The following is an 18,142-nucleotide window of genomic DNA, read 5'->3' as shown; positions in this document are numbered from 1 at the left end:
TTTCCCGAGAAATCTGTGCCCAAGTCCACCCTATCCTTTCCTCGGGCTGCCCTAAAAGTCTTCAGAATGAGGGCTGCGAACCATTACTGGCAGAGAATGCTGGGGACAGTCCCAGCTGGGAAGGCAGCAGGGTGCGGCAGAAAAGGGGTGGAGGGGACAAAGAATTCAGATGCCAGCTTGCCACCTACTGGCTGTGTGACCTGGGGCACAGCAAGCAACCTCTCAGTGACTCAGTTTCCACTTCTGTAAAACAAGGGTAATCATGGCAAAAATCCAGGGAGATCCAGTGTGTGTGACCGTGCCGAGCACAGTGCCTGACACACACTCACAAGCCTCTTTTTTTCTTTTAATGTTTGTTTTTATTTTCGAGAGAGACACAGAATGCGAGTGGGGCAGGGGCAGAGAGAGAGGGAGACACAGAATCCGAAGCGGGCTCCGGGCTCCAAGCTGTCAGCACAAAGCCCGACGCGGGGCTCGAACTCATGAGCTGCGAGATCATGACCTGAGCCAAAATCGGACGCCTAACCGACTGAGCCATCCAGGCGCCCCTCAAGGCTCTTGATAAGGGACAGAAACTCATTCGCCAGATGTGGCTACGTCTCAACAGTGGCTACCATCCTCAACTTCCCCAGAACCTTCAGCCCCCAAGTCACCAGTGTGGCAGCAGAAGGTCTTCAGGCCTGGAAGGACCAGGGTTTGAATCTCGGTTCAGCCTCTGCAACTGAACATCCCTGAGACTCAGGTTCTTATTAGGAAGATGCCGATAATTGTAGCTTACCTTCCCAGGACTTCAAGGGATTAAATGAAATAAGGCTTGTGAATGTGTCTTTTCAGTGTCCTATAAGCTCTAAGTGTTCAACAATTATTTGTCAAATGAATAAACTACTTAACACAGAGCCTGCCTCAAGAAGATGCTCAATGAAGGAGGTCTCCCTCCTCAGGAGAGGGGCCTTCAGGGTAGACCTGCACCCAGAAGGTCCCAGGATCTTCTGGACCCCATGGCCCAGACTCTGGTGACTGGTAGGAGCCTAGGAGCTGACGGGCTCTCAGAGCTGCCTCTCCAAACTTCTGTTTGGCTGGTGAGTACAGACTGGAGCAGCCCCTAGGCCCTGCTGTGGGGTTTGGCCCCCACACCTTCGGCAGACAACATATGCTCACGTTCCTCCACACTTCCATCCCAAATCCAAGCTATTCCATTGTCTGCTAGAGGTCCCCCAGCCTCCCAAGACTGTGTCCCCTGCATACTTCCTTCCCCTGGCACTGGGGTACAGGATGAGGGGAAGAGATGCATCGGTCTGCTCTCCCACAGCACATTTTACACTCACAGGACACCAGTGCTCACACAGAGAAGGGCAGCTAGCTGAGCTTGGAGGCCCAGGACCTTGAGAGTCCTGCCATTGCCCTCCTGGCCCTCCTGCCCATCACAGGGTGGTACCGGGTCAAAGGCCCGCGAAGCTCTGATCCCCCCACCCCCAACATGGGGATCTTGGAGCAGACCCACCTGGGTGCCGGGAAGCATCTCTCCTGGAGGGTGAGTACCCATTGCACACGGTCCTGGGCGCAGGGTCATGAAACTGGAAATTAAGGGTGTTGGAGCCACCATTCCGGATCACAGGCACCTGTGGGGAGGGGCCAGGAGCAGCAGCTCAGGTTTCCGCAGAAGGGCGGGAACCATGGACAAGGTTTACCCCATGGTGAGCGCTGGAGGGTCAGCCTAACCCCTTTGTAGGTAGCCAGCAAAGCTCTCTAGAGCTATCTTCTGCCCCTTCCTTCCCTTTAATCCTCCTGCTCCCCCACCTGTCCTTTGAGGTCCCCATCAACTCTGGGCCCACAGTAACCCTCTCTTCACTGTCACTCACCCGTACCCCCTGAGAGGATGACCCTATGTGAGCCCGGAGATTGCCAGGGATGAAGTCGTCCAGGCTGAGCCCAGCGGGGAGGCTGCAGGGTGGAGCCTGCATGCTTGGATCAAGGTTGGAGGGCTCCTGGTGTGCCAGCTGCTCCTCTATGTGCCCTCTGTGGGGAAGGAAGGAGGAAGGGAAAGCCCTGCTGGGCTTGGGCTGCCCATGCCCTCTGGGCTCAACCTTGGGGTGGGGGGTTGGAGGGGACAGCTGTGGGAGGGGGTCAGGCCAGCTGGGTGGGAGTTGAGGACCCAGGAAACAGGCCTCTGCGGGCGATCGCCTGCAGGCTGCCCGTGCCTGCTCTCAGAGGCACAATGGGCTGCTTGTTAGGCCCGGGGCAGGAGCTCCGGGTGGGAGTGGGGGAGGGGGAAGTCAGGCAGGGAGGAGGGGAGGTTGGCCAGGAGCAGGCCCGCTGGACAAAGCCTTGGGCACACGGGCCTGCTGGCCAGCCCCTCTGGGGCTCTCACTGCACAGTGCAGCCCGCTCCCCCAGAGGGAAGGATGAGGGAACTGGGGCAGCTGGCAGAGGAGGGCCTGGGCACTCAGGACTTTGTTTCAGTTCCCTCTGTCTCCTCCAGTCCCTCTGTGAGCATCGGCTTGCCAGCAGGCACAACAGGTTACTTGGGCTGCGGGAGAGGCCCTGAACAACAGCAAGGCCACCGGCCCACTGCCCAACGGGGCCAAGGTTATGGGAGGGGGAGAGTGTGGGGGCCTTTCCAGGCAGCAGGAACCACTCCTTCTAGGCTCAAAGGACTATCCGCTCCCTTCTTTGGCCTTCTTCCCTGGAACTGAAGCCTCAGAGGGCTCAGGGTGCTGGTGAGGGGTGGGATGGAAAGCAAAGCCGTGGATAAGAACAAAGTGGGGGGTGCTTATGATGGAGAAGTGGTGTTGAGTTCCCCCCACCCCCATACACCATTTTCTTTTACATCTCCAGGCTGCTTTTTTTTTTTTTTTTAAGATTTTATTTTATTTTTTTAAAGTAATCTCTACATCCAACATGGGGCTTAAAATCACAGCCCCAAGATCAAGAGTCGCATGCTCTACCGACTAAACCAGCCAGGTGCCCCTATCCTCTAGGCTGTTTTGTTTTAACATTTATTCATTTTGAGAGACAGAGCATGAGCAGGGGAGGGGCAGAGAGAGAGGGAGACACGGGATCTGAAGCAGGCTCCAGCTGTCAGCACAGAGCCCAACGCGGGACACGAACTCACGAACCGCGAGATCATGACCTGAGCTGAAGTTGGAGTCTTAACCGATTGAGCCATCCAGGTGCCCCTATGCTGTTTTTTGAACAAGTCAAGGAACCTTGACTGATTCCTCCTTTTCTGTCCACATTTAGGGACACGAATCCCTCCTAGGAAAAGTGGAAGATTAAGTAAGGGTGGGGGGAAGTAGCAAAGTCCAAAGATTTAGCCAAGAAACAGGTACCTGATTTCTCGACTCTTCCCTCCACCCTCAGTTCTGCTTGCTGCTGGCTCAACCCCACAGACAGCTGGCATGCTTTAGGGAGAGGCTGAGGATACAGAGAGCTGGGCACACCTGACTGGCCAGCCTAGTTCTTCTGCCTCATGCAAAGGCTTGGCCAGGAGAAGGGGACTCCAGGCACCCAGGAGATGAAGGTGGTCAGGCTGCCCAACAGGGCTGTCCCTCCTCACGTGTGCTGTTGGACTGGACCAGAGCTGGGCCAACCTCCACTGCCGGGGCTGGACCCATTCTGGCCTGTGTGTTCGAGTTAGGCCTGTGTGTGCCTGTGGAGCTTGGGAGCTCGTGAGAAGGGCCAGGGGGCCTTGTGAGGTGCTGTGTTTGTGTGTGGTGGAATGTAAGTGCAGAGCTGTGATTGTGAAGTGTGGGAGGTACTGTGGGGGTGGGACACATGTGAGCATGGGGGGGGGGTGGGTACAGAAGGATGTAAGCTGAAGGGTAGCTGTGGGGGGGGTGTGCAGAGGGGGTTCATAGGGGTAGCACAAGGTCTACAGAGACTAGAGGGGATGAAGATACAATAGGGGGCTGTGATTACATCCTGTGCCCTGTTCCTGCTCGGGCCACAGGGGCTGGAGGGTACCGACAAGGCTGGTGGCAGGTCCCTGTCTCTGTTCTGAGTGGGGATTTCTTCTACCATTTGAAAGACCTACTGGGGACAGTGCTCTTCCTTGCCCATCCCTGGCTGTGGGGGGAGTGAGGGCTGAGGCTGGAGGAGGGGCAGCTCCCCAGCTGGATCCAATTAGGACTCCTACCAAAAGCAAAACATGCAGACACACCCCAGCTCCCGCTATTCTCCCTCCCCTTGAGGGGGAAATTGAGGCAGGGGAGAGTAGGAGATCCAGAGGCCTGGGGCAGGCTGGGTCCTAGCAGCAGCCCCTCCCTTCCCAGCTGACTGCTTGAAACCAAGATGCGAGGTCAGCATCTGCAGTCCCAGCCATCAGCTGACCCAGGCCTCCTTCCCCCTCCTGCCGTCCCACCCTGCTGTGCCCAAAGAGAACTGCCCTCTGGTAGGATGGGGAGAACAGGAGGTCGCCCCTTCCCTGCACCCAGTTTTTCAGGGGTTGCTGATCCTTGGTGGTGTAGCAAGCCACTTCCCAACACTGTTGCCTGTGGCAGCTATCCTCTAGAGATAGGCAGCTGTGGGTGGGGAAGAGTGGGCTGAGTTTTTTCTCTCAGTGGCTGTGCCAGCAGAAACTAAGAGCGACCTCTCATATGGAGATGGGGGCACGGAGGCACTGGTCCTGCACCTGGCAGAGGACAGAGAGGGTGCCAGGAAACCTCTGGGGTCCTCCCAGAATTCTGGCAGTCCTTCACCCCAAGGGCTGCAAGAGGTGAAGTAGCTCCCTGTTTGTAGTTGACAGACTCCTTTGCACCTCCAAGTACGGACCTGACCTTGGGGGCTTGGCCCTAGGCGTTTTTCCAGGTATTTCCCAGATACAAGTCCACGTGGACAAGGGCAAGTTTTCTCGAATTTCGCCTTTTCTAGATTGAGGAGGGACTTCTTCACCTCTTTCCACCCCAGAGTTGGGGACGAGACTCTAGGGGGAGGGGCACGCTGCCTTGCCTTCGGGTTGGGCACGGGTCCCTCCCCGCCTGCGGGGCCCCCGCCTCCTCGGCGCCCCCTCCCCTTAGCAGCACCTACCTTTCCCAGCAAGCAGGTGGCGTGGACCGAGGACGCCAGGGAGGGCAGGAGCATCTCTGCCCGGCTCCTGCCTGGTGCGGCCGCGGCGGGCTCTCGAGGAGGGAGGGCAGGGAGAAGTCCGGGCTGTGCCACCCGCCCTCGTGACCGGGTCAGGACCGGCTCCGCGAGGCAGGGCGCGGGAAGAGGAAGAGGGGGATCGACCGGGCCGAGGGCACGCGCAGGGAGGGAGGACCGCGACAAGCGCGCGGGCGGGCGGCGCGGTCTGTCTCCCTCCAATCTGGGCCTCTCCAGCCTGCGGGGCGGGGGCTCCGGCCGGCCGGCCGGGGCGTGCGAGTGCCCTCCGTCGGGGCGCGCTGCGGGGACGCTGTGGCCCCCTGCCGAGGGGGCCGGGCCGGCCGCGGGCGGCGCCGGGAGGGGCCGCCGAGGGTCCCTGGGGAGCCCGCTCTGGTTTCCCAGCTGCCTTCCTCGGCCCCCACCGCAGGGCTGGCATCGGGCCGGGGGGGCGGGGGTGGGTGGGGGTTGGCGAGCGCCACTCAGAGTTTCCAGCGACATTTCCAGCGTGTGGGAAGGCAGCCCTGCACGGCGGAGCCAGGACAGAGGGCAGGAATGATTAAAGGTCCCGGGTCAAGCCAGCAACTGATACCGAGCCAGCAGCCCCGGAGACAGGACCGAGATGCAGACAGGCTGGGGCCGAGATAAGGGCACCCCAACAAGTGGAGTAGCTCAGCGGACCGAGTTACGGTCCCGCCGCCTCCCTCCCTACTTGGGGAGACAGACTTTGTGATTTCGTAAGCGCGTGTCCGGGCGTGTGCAAACAAACACACGCACACAGGCGCGCGTGCACCAGCAAATGGGCGGATGCTCACACACGTGCAAGCACCGCCGAGGGCGGTGGCGGGAGGAAATCGGCCTTAGGGAGCGGCCCCCTGGGCGCGCCGCGCCCCTGAAGAGGATGAGGGCGGGGTCCCTTTGGCGGGGATGGGGTTACCAGGGTCTTGGTGTTCCCATACACCGTATTTGTTTTGATTTTGCTGCTTTTCCGCTGTTCCCGAGGCTCTGACACCAGTCCCAAGAGCCCGCGCCCATTGGCTCCCAACCCCTCTGGCCATCCCTTCTTTCCCCTCTCCCACAAGCCTCTGTGTTCCCACAGAGGGCGTAGATTTTACTGCTAATGGAAAGACTGGAGTACTTCTTAGCCCTTAGCTTGTCTCTAGGACCCCAAGCCCCAAAACAACCAAACAGCAAGTAGTTATTGGGCAATTTCAGATCCATTTTGGGAGTAATCAGTGATAAATTATAAAAATAAGAAAACATTTATGTGTACCTATGGGTGTAAGATTGGTGCCCTGGGGCCACCATGCACTTTAGAGTGTTTTCCAAGCACATCGTTCCACTCCAATTTGAGAAGGGAGAGAGAATGGAGAAAGATGAAAAAAAAAAAAATTTAATCCCACCATTATTGATGCTATTAGCTTTATCTTTTCTCAATTCAGTTAAAAGCGCTATCCCAGTGTGATGAAACAGCTTGAAACAATATTGCATGTGAAAGAGGAAGGAGGGATGTTTAGGTTGTGGAGAAGCTTGAGAGACAGGCATGCTGCTAGTTTCCAGTGTTTGCCGGACTGCTGGGGGGAAACAGACCGGCTGCACTAGCAGAAGTGAGACCCTTGGGTGCATACCTGGAAGCACGCCCAAGGTTTCCAAAGAACTTTTAGAATGATTACAGGGGTTCCAAGCCTACTGATTATGGGGCATCTTTATAAAAGCAATTGCTGCACCCAGCAGGGAGCTGAACGGGGTCACCTTTAAGGCCCCTTCCAACAATCCATGGTTCTCCAGGAAAGCTGAGGGGAGGGAGGGGATGGATAGCCCCGCCCACAGAAGACAGCTGCAGAAAGGAGCATAGGCCTTCTGGGACTTCTTGAGGACAAGCAGCAGGGCATTTTCCTGCCCCTAAAGCCTGGATACTTGCTTACCCACCCTGGGCAGCATCCTCTTGTCTCCCTCAGGGATAAAATATGTGCCCATTTCCCTTGTCACCAGTCTTTTCCCACCTGTCAGAATCCTTGCGACTAAGAAGGGCCACATCTCGTTCATGTTCTTCCTTGTTCTCCAAAGATGGTGAAGCTGAAGATCTTCCAATTCCAGGAATCCTGGCCATACCCTCTCTCACCAGCAGCGAGCGTCTCTTATTCTCTAGGGCTCTGACCTGGACTCCAAGATAAATATTTAATGTAGACGGTGCAGCTGAGCTGACAAAGGTCCTCACTTCCTGTTTCTCACAAAGGGAGGTAGCCGCCAGGGGCAAGGAGCTGGGGACTGGCTACCAGTTTCATCTCTATGGGAATAGGGAGTCCAGTAAACAGCTTTGTAGGAGGAGGCCGGGTAGGTCCCACTGGAGACCTGAGCCTTTCTCCCCAGTTGCTCTGACTTCTACCTGTCTACTCAGGCCCAGACTCTACTGGGCTTATCACCTCTCTCAGATCAGAACCTGCTCTGCCCTTGATCCGGTGGAAATTTCTCTCCTTCTGAGCCTTAGGCCATGTGCCTAGACCAAGGAGGAGCTAGAATAGGATCCCTGCAGGTTCCCTGGTGGCCATCCAGCCTCATGGCAAGGAGGATGAGAGATTGGTGGGGGCATAGAGCATAAGGAACCTTGACTGATTCCTCCTTTCCTGCCCACATTTAGGGACAAGAATCCCTCCTAGAAAAAGTGGAAGATTAAGGGTTGGGGGGGGGGGGAGCAGGAAGTAGCAAAGTCCAAAGATTTAGCCAAGAAACAGGTATCTGATTTCTCGACTCTTCCCTCCACCCTCAGTTCTACTTGCTGCTGGCCCAACCCCACAGACAGCTGGCATGCTTTAGGGAGAGGCTAAGGATAGAGAAGGCTGTCCCAGGTGACAGGCTGTTGTCAACAACAAAAAAATTCTTTTCATCCCAATACACCGTCTCCTCTGGTGACTCCCTTATCTAACAGGGACCTCCCTCCCTGTGACTCTTCCCAGTCTCTGGCACTGCCTTCTGTCAGGGGGCTGCCTCTGCCTTCTCAGAGTCACCTGAGCCATAGTAAACACAGTTACATAACTACTCTGTTTTTCCTAGCTATCTGATCCTGGTCGGGAGTATGCCCCACCCCCACCTGATCCTCGAGCCTGCCACCTTTTGTTCTGTGAATTATCCCATGACACTCATGTCAACAGAGATCTGTCCATGCCCACCACCCTGATTAGCCAAGAGACTCCCAATAGATCTGGCTCTTCACATGCAGCCTCAGGAGAAGAAGGTGGCTCTTCATACAGGAATATGGGTCACTCTGAAAACCAACCTGTGTCACCAAGAGGAAGGATGAGTGGAAAGAGCCCTTAAGTAGCTTTTTATTGTAAGTAAGTGAGCAGAGAGTTCAGTTTTAGTTCTCAAGTGAGGAAAAAGAAGCCAGGGATCCCAGAAGACATACACCTGAAGTCCCGTTTCTTGAGGAGTTTCCTTATCTAGTACTGGGAGTCTGGCATTTGAATGTGGCACTCAGATCCACCCTTGAGCAGCTAAGTGGCTTCCTGGCCCGGTGCCTCAGTCCTTCCACATTAGGCAAAGGAAGGGCATCTGCTATTCCTTCTCTTCTCCTCCACACGTATAAACTCTAGTATATTCTTTGGTTAGGCTTTGAGCAAATTTATTTGTACTCTCAGAAGAGTGTTCTCTTCCTGCCAGGGGAACAAAGCCAGCAGAGCAGAGCGGAGTGAAAAAATACCCACCACAGGTCAAATATGGTCAGTGCTGGGGCCCGGCGGCTGGGGCAAGTGAGTGGACCTTCACGGGGATGGAGGAGGCGGCTTCCAGGCCTGCCTTGCACAGATCTCCCCCTAGCACACACAGGACGGAACAGGCGACACCTATTTAGGGTCCTCTGAGTCAGTCCCATTTCAGCCCGAAGGCTGTGAGAGAACTCAGCCCTTTGTCCAACTGTCTAGTCTATATTCAAGGAAGCCTTTACACTGACATCACATCAGAGACTGTTCTCTCTCCCTCCTTTTATAGATGAATGAACAAGTGTCACGTGCAGATGTGGTGCCTTTGAGAAGAGCTGAGCTGGAGGGACCTCTTTTAGTTCTCAGGAAAGAAAGAGCAAGCAAATGGCTGTCAGCTCTTTAGAAAGCAGGTTTTATAAGGGATGGATAAATAAATGATGACCTCAGAGGGAAAACCCAGCCAAGTTAACTCAGCCACAAAGAAGGGCACACAGACCAGGAGCTGGAAAAGTAGGTCTGCATCAACCTTCTCTCCTAGTGCAGGTAAACTGAGATGAGGAAGACAAGACGGTTGATATGTTGATCAGAGCACAACTTTATGGTGTCCACTGGCCTTCAAAGTAGGACTTTGTCTTCCCACTCCTTGATTCTACGATGAACCTTCCCCTGAACTGCACCAACATTAAAAAGCCCAATTTCCCACTGTTATGAATCTACTAGATCAACATTAGTTTCTTCCTAAAACCTGCAAGTCACAATAGAAAAACCAGAAAGACCATGTAATTACATAAAGCAGGCAGTCAAATAGGGGTTGAGTCTCCATGTAGTGGGAGGTAAACATGAGTTTGCATTTTAGCTCTTAATTTCCAGTATTTTAAATAATTTTTTTCACAACTCTGGAAATAAGGGCAAACACTGCCTCATTTTACTCAATGTTTAGCTGTGGTATAAGGACATTGCTAAGTCAGGATGCTATTGGGGAATAACGAAGATCCCAAAATGCATACCCAGCTTATTAGAAATCTGGGCTTGTTTTTAGGCCTGTAAACTGCACTGTGGCCCTTGATGTGGCCGTACTTTTGGTAAAACTGCGTTACTTAGGCCTGGCAGGGCCTCGATTTAGACTTTCTGCCTCTACTGCCAGAACTGATAAAACTCCTTCAGATAACGTTTTCCTCTGCAAGGGCCCTGGGTGCTTGCCCTACCCTCAATCCTCCATTTATTTTCCCTTCTGAGTCCATAGCACCTCAGGGTAGTTCTACTTTCAAAGGAATCAAAAGGCTGGTCTTACACTTCCTTTTCTTGTTAGTTCAGCTCCACATTCAACGCCTCTCTGGCTCCTTTGACTTTTCCCGAGATGGAACTCATGCCTGTTATTATTAGGATCATATGCAGAGTTATTAAATTGCTACAATAAAAAGTATTTTTAATATCTTTTTAAAGACTATACATTTTCTGGGATGTCTTTCTTCCTTTTCTACAAGTAGTGGCCTCTGCCAGAGAAGCAACAGAAGGAGCTGGAACTTGAGTTAGTGGTGGGCAGAGTGCTGGGAAGGAGGCTGGGGCAAGGCAGTAGATTCTGAGTGGGAGAGCACCCTGCAGCCACCAAAGCCTGTCTAAAACTAAAGGAAGGGCTGAAGAGGGTGAAGGAAAGAGGTCTTTTTTTATTGTGATGAGATTCCTTTATCAGAGACCAGACCAGACATCAAACACCAGGCCTTCCCTTGACTTCTGGAATTACTAGGCTTTGAGCAAATGGATAAGAGCCAAATATAAGTGCCTCTAACAGGAAATAAAGGAAATAAAGACACAGGAAGCCAATAAAGTTATCATTTAATTTTAACAGTGCTTTTTTTTTTTAAAGATGACTTCCAATTTACAATAAAATTTGAACAAATTAATTTCTTGATCACAAAAAAGACTTGTTCACTTCTGCCAATAAATAACATTTTCACCATTTTCTTAAACATAACTGAAAGCAAGAAAAAGCAAGTAATCTCTCAGCACAAGCACATAATCTATCATTCAGAAGAGCCTTTAAAAAAATGACCATCACCAGCTACTCTTATGTCTGACCACCTCAGGAAGCGAAACCAGGATCCTTTCTTAGAAAATGCCTGCTGACATTTCTATTAGGAAAAAACAATATTGGTCACAGTGCACTGAGAAAGGAAAAGGTGCTCATGATGGCATCTTCAAAAAGGTTCTCTGACAGACCAAAAAATGTGTCTTTACTGCCGCAAATCAAAATCTGTGGTAGGCCTCCTTATTACATGCACTTCCACTTTAACATGCAAAACAAAACACAAGTTATTTGGAGATAGCTACGTCAAGGAAGTGAAGGGAATCTGGGCAAGAACTTACAGGAAGGCAATGTGCATGGCCCTACTTTAGAGCTGCTCGGAGGGATAGTCCACATCCATGTCCTTGCTTCTTGATCTTAAGCCACCTTGACTTGTCATGAGGGTGTAGAAGAGGAGAACATGCATAACCCTGTCTCAGACAAAGGTGTTATTTAGCCAGTCTGGCCAAGGTTGCTGGGGCGTGAGGCCAAGGCCTCCCAGGAGGGAATATCCTCTCCAGTATCACCTTTACCTTTGTGACTGCATACATGAAGGCAGCTAACCCTGGCCCCATTCACTCTGGCTGGCTAGACATAGGCAGGGCAGGTCACAAGTCTCAGAGTAACACAGGTTACCTCTTTCACACCCTGTCAATGGCACAAAGCTTTACTGTTAACGCAATTCTCTGTACAACTCAAGAATAACAACCCTGTTTTTCGGCTACACAGCTTTCTTCCCCTACATACACATCTGCTCTCTCTTCAGGCTTTCCTATGAGCATTTGATCACAGCAGTGCCGAAGAGGGGCTGTGGCAACACTGCTTTGGAACTACCCTCCAGGTCATCCAGACCCTCCTCCAGCTCCAAGGCCTCCAGCTCTTGTTGGGGGCCCCCAGGCTGCCCTTTACTCCCTCTTATAGCAGACTTCAGGAAAGCTGTGGACCAGGTGCCAGACAAGGTGGTATCTATCCATCATTATAACCACAAATGATTTAGGAAATTGGAGCCTCATGCCCACAACTGGGGCTTTGGGTTCACCTTTCCCCTGAAATCATTTCTGCCTACATATGAAAAACTGAATAATGCTCTGAAAAAAAACTTGGGTTCCACTGTTACTATAACAACTATAATAAATAGTGGGGATTCTAGAATGATATCTTAACAAGTCTTTATGGGTTCAGGAATACTTTTCAATAGAAAAACTGGAGGAAAAAACTGGTAATACAAAGAAAAACTATAAATTAGTCAACCTGGGGCAAGCTCTTCCTAATTATTTTAACTTAAATGGTTAATTCTCAAGAACTTCAATTTTATATTTATAGATAAAGTATGGTCAAAAATTCTGGAGATCAGCTACAATATGTACATAAAACAAAGGAGGGTGGAGGGAAGTGATTTTAGCCTTGCTCCTTCAGAGAGGCTGGAGAAGACCCACGAGTAATGACCATGAGCAGTAAGCCCAGCTGTGTGCCATGTAAGCATGGTTTATAATGTTCTTACAAAGGGCAGCTGCTTCAAACTTTGTTTTAAAATTACTTAGAAGAGGATCTGTGAGACAATGACAAAGCTGAAAGGGTCCCAAAGTTACCTAATTTTAAAAACTCCCACCCTTGCTCCTTAATAATATTAAATAATAATATTCTGTTAACAAAACAAATAAAAGGATTTTTCTTTTCCTATTTTGAACAGTATCAGGAAGTCATACCTAAGTTATTAGGATAAGAAATCAACTCTTTGTTATTGACAGGAACTTGTTTCATTGAACCGCAACTATTGTGTAGAAACAGAAAAGGCAATATAAATGTAGATAAAATTTACCAATGTTCCTGGAAGGCCTGATTTTCTATCTCTAGGCAAGAAGCCAGATCAAGCCCATCAGAGAGTGACAAGCAATTTTCACTCTGCTGGTCAATATCTAGTCACAAAAGGCCAGCAGACCAGCAATGTCAGACCCATAACCACGTGTTTGCCTTGAGGTTTTAAAAGAAACTGAGGCGGCATTTGTTTTAGTATTCCATTAAACACACACACCCCTTGGCTTATTGGGGGGGGGGGGGGTTGCTCTTAAATATTCAGAACACAGAGATTTAAAAAGGATGTATGTTCTAAACTTGTGTTAGATGAGTTTTTAAATTTTTATTTAAAAAAACGGGTCACCTGATCGATTTGAAATTTCATATGATGCAGACGTAAACACAAATGGAAAAACTGGTCCTTGGGAAGTGTCATTTTTAAAATGATATTTCAGTAAAGTATATAAAAGAGTCCTCCAACATGCCTAGGGAACTGATGTAAGAAGTGTTGTTTTTTTTCCCCAGATAAAAGAAGTTGAAGAAAATAAGGTCCCTAAGGACCTTAAAGTAAAAGAGAACAAGAGAAAAGTATTTTTAGTATCTTTAGAACCCGCAGGGGTATGATTTACTATAATAGAAGAGGCTTTGAAAATGGGAATACTGCAGAGCTCTGACAGCAGTGAAAATGTTTGTTTGAAATGATGGCCTTAAGGCAAACCCAGAACAGGCAGCCAGCCATCTTGGGAGCTACTGTTTAGATGAAAATATTCGAAAATATGTTAAAACCCTCCAATGAAGTCTAAAGTGAAGAACAAGTCCTGTTACCACAATATATATATCCATATATATATATACTTCCCCAAGGCACATGCCTTCTAAACCATCTTGAGTCACAGGTGTAAATACATATAAAGTATAGACTGACAGTCTCACTTTCAGAAGCTGTGTGTATTACACAGAGACACGTTTACCACACAACTTTCTCCATTGCTGAAACACACACCCCAGCTTTCTACAGAACATAAGAAATACCTTTATCTTTAGAATTCAACAAAAAACCTAACTTCCTTGTTGCTTTATTTTCAACTCACTCTGATTTTCTTGAATCATGACTTCTTACCCCTCTGGCTGATCCCTCAACAGCTCCCAGGGTACCTGTAAAATACATCCCCCCCCCCCCCCCCCCGCCATCTTTTTTTTTTTTTTTTTTTTTTTTAAGTACAGTCGATACATGTTACATCTCAGGTGTACAACTCAGTGATTTGTCAAGTTGATACATTATGCTATGTTTACCACAACTGTAGCTACCATGTGTCCTGTTACATTGTTATTATAGTATCCCTGATGGTATTCTTTATGCTGTGCCTTCTATTCTCATGATTTACTCATTCTATAACTGGAGGCCTGTATCTCCCCCTCACCCATTTTGCACCCCCTCCCCTGCCGTGCCCTCTGGCAACCCTCAGTTTGTTCTCTGTATGTATAGGTCTTTTGCCATCCTCTATCAAGGAAACTTGCTTTACTTAAAGCTTGTTTTTGAGAAGATAATGAAGACATTTCTAAATAATCATCCTTTTTACTAGTACAGTATCTTTTGCTTGTAAGGATTTGTAGTAACTATTTCACTACTTACTTGCTGACTGAAGCCCTTAAGAGTGGTTTCTACCTGTGGATTATATATGTATAACAATAGCCTCAGCTAGAAGAAAAGGAGAAAGGGGTAAGGGATTCCCTCCCATCCATCAACTGTCATGTGGACTGACCTTCTTATTAGGTGAGATTTCCAAAACAGTGTCCCTTCTAGAGTGGGACTCGGGGAGGGAGGAGTACGAGGCTATGCAGATGATGAATTCCCTCTTTGAATATAAAGAAATGACCATCGGTAAAGGAAACTATTCAAGACTTTGTCTCCCTCCTTTCATAGGTTTTACTCACAACCTAGTAAGAGGTCTTTTATCTCCTTCCCCCATATCCTTCCTATCTTTTTTTTATTAACAGAGTAATCCATGCCACCAGATCCCAAGCCTCAACATGCTTTCTCTCTCATAAATTGGGAACTGTTATTAGCAAAAGGTATAGGGAAACATAGATAGATGGGCTAAATCCTCATTCTTCTAGTGAAATTGTGGGTTTTTCTTTGAAAAAGGTTTCTGGTGTCCTTTAAGCTTACAACATCAAGTACTACTGTCTGAGATGCTTGCTGCAATGCTGGACTCCTACATGCCAAATGATATTAAGAACTGTGTAAATATGCACTTTGGTGTAGTATTGCCCAGACATGGACATTCACTGCAAAGCTGACAAATGAGCATTACGACATGGTACCTGTCACCAGGCTAAACCAAAAATGGGAGCCCAAGGATAACCAAAATTTCTTTCACTCACTGGTTGTTGAGAAGACTATTCAAACACTGTATCTGAACACTTGTTTTTGTTGATGGAGATTGACATACAGTTCAACCTAATGAGTGTGTAAGGTGGAGAAATATCCCAGTAACTGATACAGAAAATAGGAAATCCTCACTTGTCCAATGTCCTTTAGCAAGACTCCCAATTCATAAGGGGATCATTCTACTCTAGTCAGTTTCCTTTACCCCAGTGGGTTTTTAAAATGCTGACACAGGAATATAAGGACAATGGGGAGAACAGACGCAATAGCTAATACAATCGCACAGAAGGACACAAATACCTCTTATTTTTGAAAGTTCTACGGAGGACATTTATAAAATATTTAGAAATGTAGCTTCCTTTGCAGTTGGGTAAATTACCTGGGCTTCAAAAATGAAAGCAAAAGGATTTGGGATAAGAAACCTCCAAAATTCTAAGGGAAGTTTAAACCAACCATGCCCATGGTTGGAAGAACAGGTTTTGAATAATTCTAAGAAAATCTCTCATTGCTTTTTATTTTGTCTTACTAGAACATATTAAAAGGAATTGAGAGTCCAGAAGAAAGTAGGTTATATGGAAAACATTCTCCTTGGCCCTCAAAATCACTGGGTTTGGGTTATTCACTGAGAAGTTTGCCTATAATCAAGTTTTCCATAAGAAGAGTAGTTTTAGCCAGTGAAATCCAGGCCATCTTCTTCAACAGTACCCTGTAGAAAGGGAAAAGAAAAAACCCTCTTATGTTTGAAAAACTATTATTAGTCTGAAATGAAAGCTATCACCTTCCAAAAGAACAGGAGAAAAGCCTGGCTAGTTCAAGTCAGAAGCCCAGTGTGGAGGTTTCCAAGGCCCTTTTATTAGGGGAAGGTCCCCTGTGTAGCACAAGACTTCACATATGTATCAGACAATCAGATCAGTTCCTAAAAATTAGGAAGAAAAGGGAAAAACAAAACAGATGCACTTTTTATATATATTAAACATAAATTAAAAACAATTTATAAAATGGTCACCTTTCTTACAGCATAAATGCAAAGTGTATATGAATGCACCTCCAGGTTTAAGTTGTTAAAGTTGTTTTTGTTTTGTTTTCCAATAATAAATAAAATTTGTTCTTAAGTTTTCGATCCACCTGTGCCACAGCAGGGCTCTGTGTCATTGTTGGCTCTTCTCCCCCTGTCGCTCCTGTGCGCAGCGCTGGGCTGTGCCGGCAGTCTCACTGGCCCGTCAGGGTACTGGCTGTCTTTTCGAGGTGGCATCCGTTCGTTAATTCGGTCCAGTCCTCGGGCTTCTTCAAAACTCCGGATCCTGTGCTGAAGTGAAAACCCTCTGATGGCTACAGGAAAACAGGAAAGGGAGGAGCTCAGTTAGACAGCAAAGCAACAAGCTTAAAGCATGCTAGCACACAGCAACCTCCATAGAGAGTACCATACAGGGTTGGAGCAGACGTCTGGTGAAGGTAAATAGGCAATATTTGATCTGAATCAGACTTGTCTGAAGCTACTGCTTCCTTAAGGCTCAGAGGGCAGCTGACACTGTGGAAGTACTTTTCACAGAAGCTCTCTGTAATTAATCATGGCAGAAGCACGCCTGACAAATGGCTAAGAGGTTCGTTCCCAACTGTAACACATTTGAGAGTTTCTTATGGGCCTAAAACATGCTGAGTGTCAGAAAAAAAGGCAATGCTAGAATAACAGAACACGTTAAACAGAGTAGTTAACTTTAGCACAAACACCATATTGGCCACAAAAAAAGTACCAATAAGAGCTCATCTTTTTGTTTAAAAGGACAGCTTTTTGTCTTGCACAACCAGGAGCTGAATGTAAGTTAAAAGCCATCTGAAAAAGAGCCTCTGGAGATCTTTCTAATTGAATTTTTGTATCACCAAGGGAAGGCCTTCCCATTTTCAATCACCTTACTTAACAGAACAATTAAATTTATAACACATGTTTATCAATTCCAATGATTTTCACCATCAGATTCATAGATGATTTGTTACTTGAAACTTGTTTTCTTAGAAACAAAGATAATTTAGCCTGACTGCCTTAGTGCAACCTCAGAAATGAATTAAACTAAATCCCTGTCTACTTTTGACTCTGTTCTTGATGTCCTTTAGAATCATTAGAAAAAGAAGCTGACCTGTTTGAGTCTCTAGTAATCAAATAGAAATCACTTCCACATGGAGGGGCTACTGGATTAAACCACTTGATCCCTCATGACCACTTGCTTAAGCTTCAGCCATTGCATTAAAATTGATGGAGCCCAAGGGCACCTGGGTGGCTCAGTTGGTTAAGTGTCTGACTCTTGATTTCAGCTCACGTCGTGATCTCAAGGTTCATGAGATCGAGCCCTGTATCAGGCTCTGTGCTGTCCGTGCAGAGCTTACTTGGAATTCTCTCTCTCCTCTTTCTCTGCCCCTCCCCACCTCTCTCAAAAATAAACATTTTACAAAAATAAAAAACAAAAACTGATAGAGCCCAGAGAGGACTTCAGCTGTGGAGAAAGTCATTTAAATTAACACCAATACAGGACACTGAGGAAACACTTTATGAGCATGCCTAGAAATACTTAATTCTTTTCTCACTGTTACAGTTCTGGCGATGCAATAATTGAAGATTTCAAATGTTGACACAGCTCTTTAAAACTAGTAGACAGACACATGATCACATCTAACACAGGAATATGGCCATACCTTCCCGGGCCTCTACCGCTTCTACTGTGGCTGTAAGAGGCAGGAGCAGTGGCATGCAAAAATGAAGACAGAAAAAGAGTGAGTAAACCAACAGCATTGCTGCCAGCACAGACATCCCAGGCTCCCACCTCAGCCTATTCCCATTCATAACAAAAGTCAACTAGAGAAGCGAGGATTGCTGCGAGAAACTAAATTGCGGGGAAATGTGAGGCGGGGAGAGTGTCTATTATTTTTAACATTTCAGGTGGCATGGGAACCTTTTAAACTAATGGCATCCATAGCTAAGACAATGGGTCAGTCAAGCTGACTACAAACAACCAAGAGTTATGTTGCTTTACTTATTTTAAATAGCCAACTGCTAATTTACGTCTTGACATTCACGTATCAAAATAGCTTGAGTCAAATAATTTAACATTACAACTGTTCTTTAGTTTCTAACAGC

General features: G+C 48.2%; 2 protein-coding genes across 13 annotated transcripts in view; both read right to left on the bottom strand.

Annotated features, from left to right (window-relative positions):
• SORBS3 (sorbin and SH3 domain containing 3) overlaps window positions 1-11,225 on the bottom strand; it is a 28,680-nt gene extending 17,455 nt beyond the window's left edge. Inside the window, exons 1-5 of one of the 6 annotated variants that reach the window (XM_060653277.3) lie at window positions 11,135-11,225; window positions 10,062-10,140; window positions 7,079-7,233; window positions 1,860-2,016; window positions 1,502-1,619 (exon numbers count right to left, since the gene is read on the bottom strand). In XM_060653277.3, the coding sequence (XP_060509260.2) occupies window positions 1,502-1,619; window positions 1,860-2,016; window positions 7,079-7,233; window positions 10,062-10,140; window positions 11,135-11,151 (526 nt within the window). In that variant the 5' untranslated portion in view covers window positions 11,152-11,225. Of the gene's footprint in view, window positions 1-1,501; window positions 1,620-1,859; window positions 2,017-5,024; window positions 5,718-7,078; window positions 7,234-10,061; window positions 10,141-11,134 lie in introns of those variants that run through there. The other 5 variants (XM_060653278.3, XM_060653279.3, XM_060653281.3 and 2 more) reach the window with 5 other exon arrangements.
• PPP3CC (protein phosphatase 3 catalytic subunit gamma) overlaps window positions 10,587-18,142 on the bottom strand; it is a 105,746-nt gene continuing 98,190 nt past the window's right edge. For 4 of the 7 annotated variants that reach the window (XM_078445455.2, XM_078445454.2, XM_078445449.2 and 1 more), the window contains 2 exons: window positions 17,701-17,730; window positions 10,587-16,344 (listed from right to left, as the gene is read on the bottom strand). In XM_078445455.2, the coding sequence (XP_078301581.1) occupies window positions 16,124-16,344; window positions 17,701-17,730 (251 nt within the window). In that variant the 3' untranslated portion in view covers window positions 10,587-16,123. The remainder of the gene's footprint in view (window positions 16,345-17,700; window positions 17,731-18,142) is intronic. The other 3 variants (XM_078445452.2, XM_078445453.2, XM_078445450.2) reach the window with 2 other exon arrangements.

Source organism: Panthera onca, chromosome B1 (genome assembly GCF_046562875.1).
Source record: "Panthera onca isolate mPanOnc1 chromosome B1, mPanOnc1 haplotype 2, whole genome shotgun sequence".
Lineage (NCBI taxonomy): Eukaryota > Metazoa > Chordata > Mammalia > Carnivora > Felidae > Panthera > Panthera onca.
Note: the sequence above shows the minus strand (reverse complement) of the source record. Positions and strands in the feature narration are given on the sequence as shown.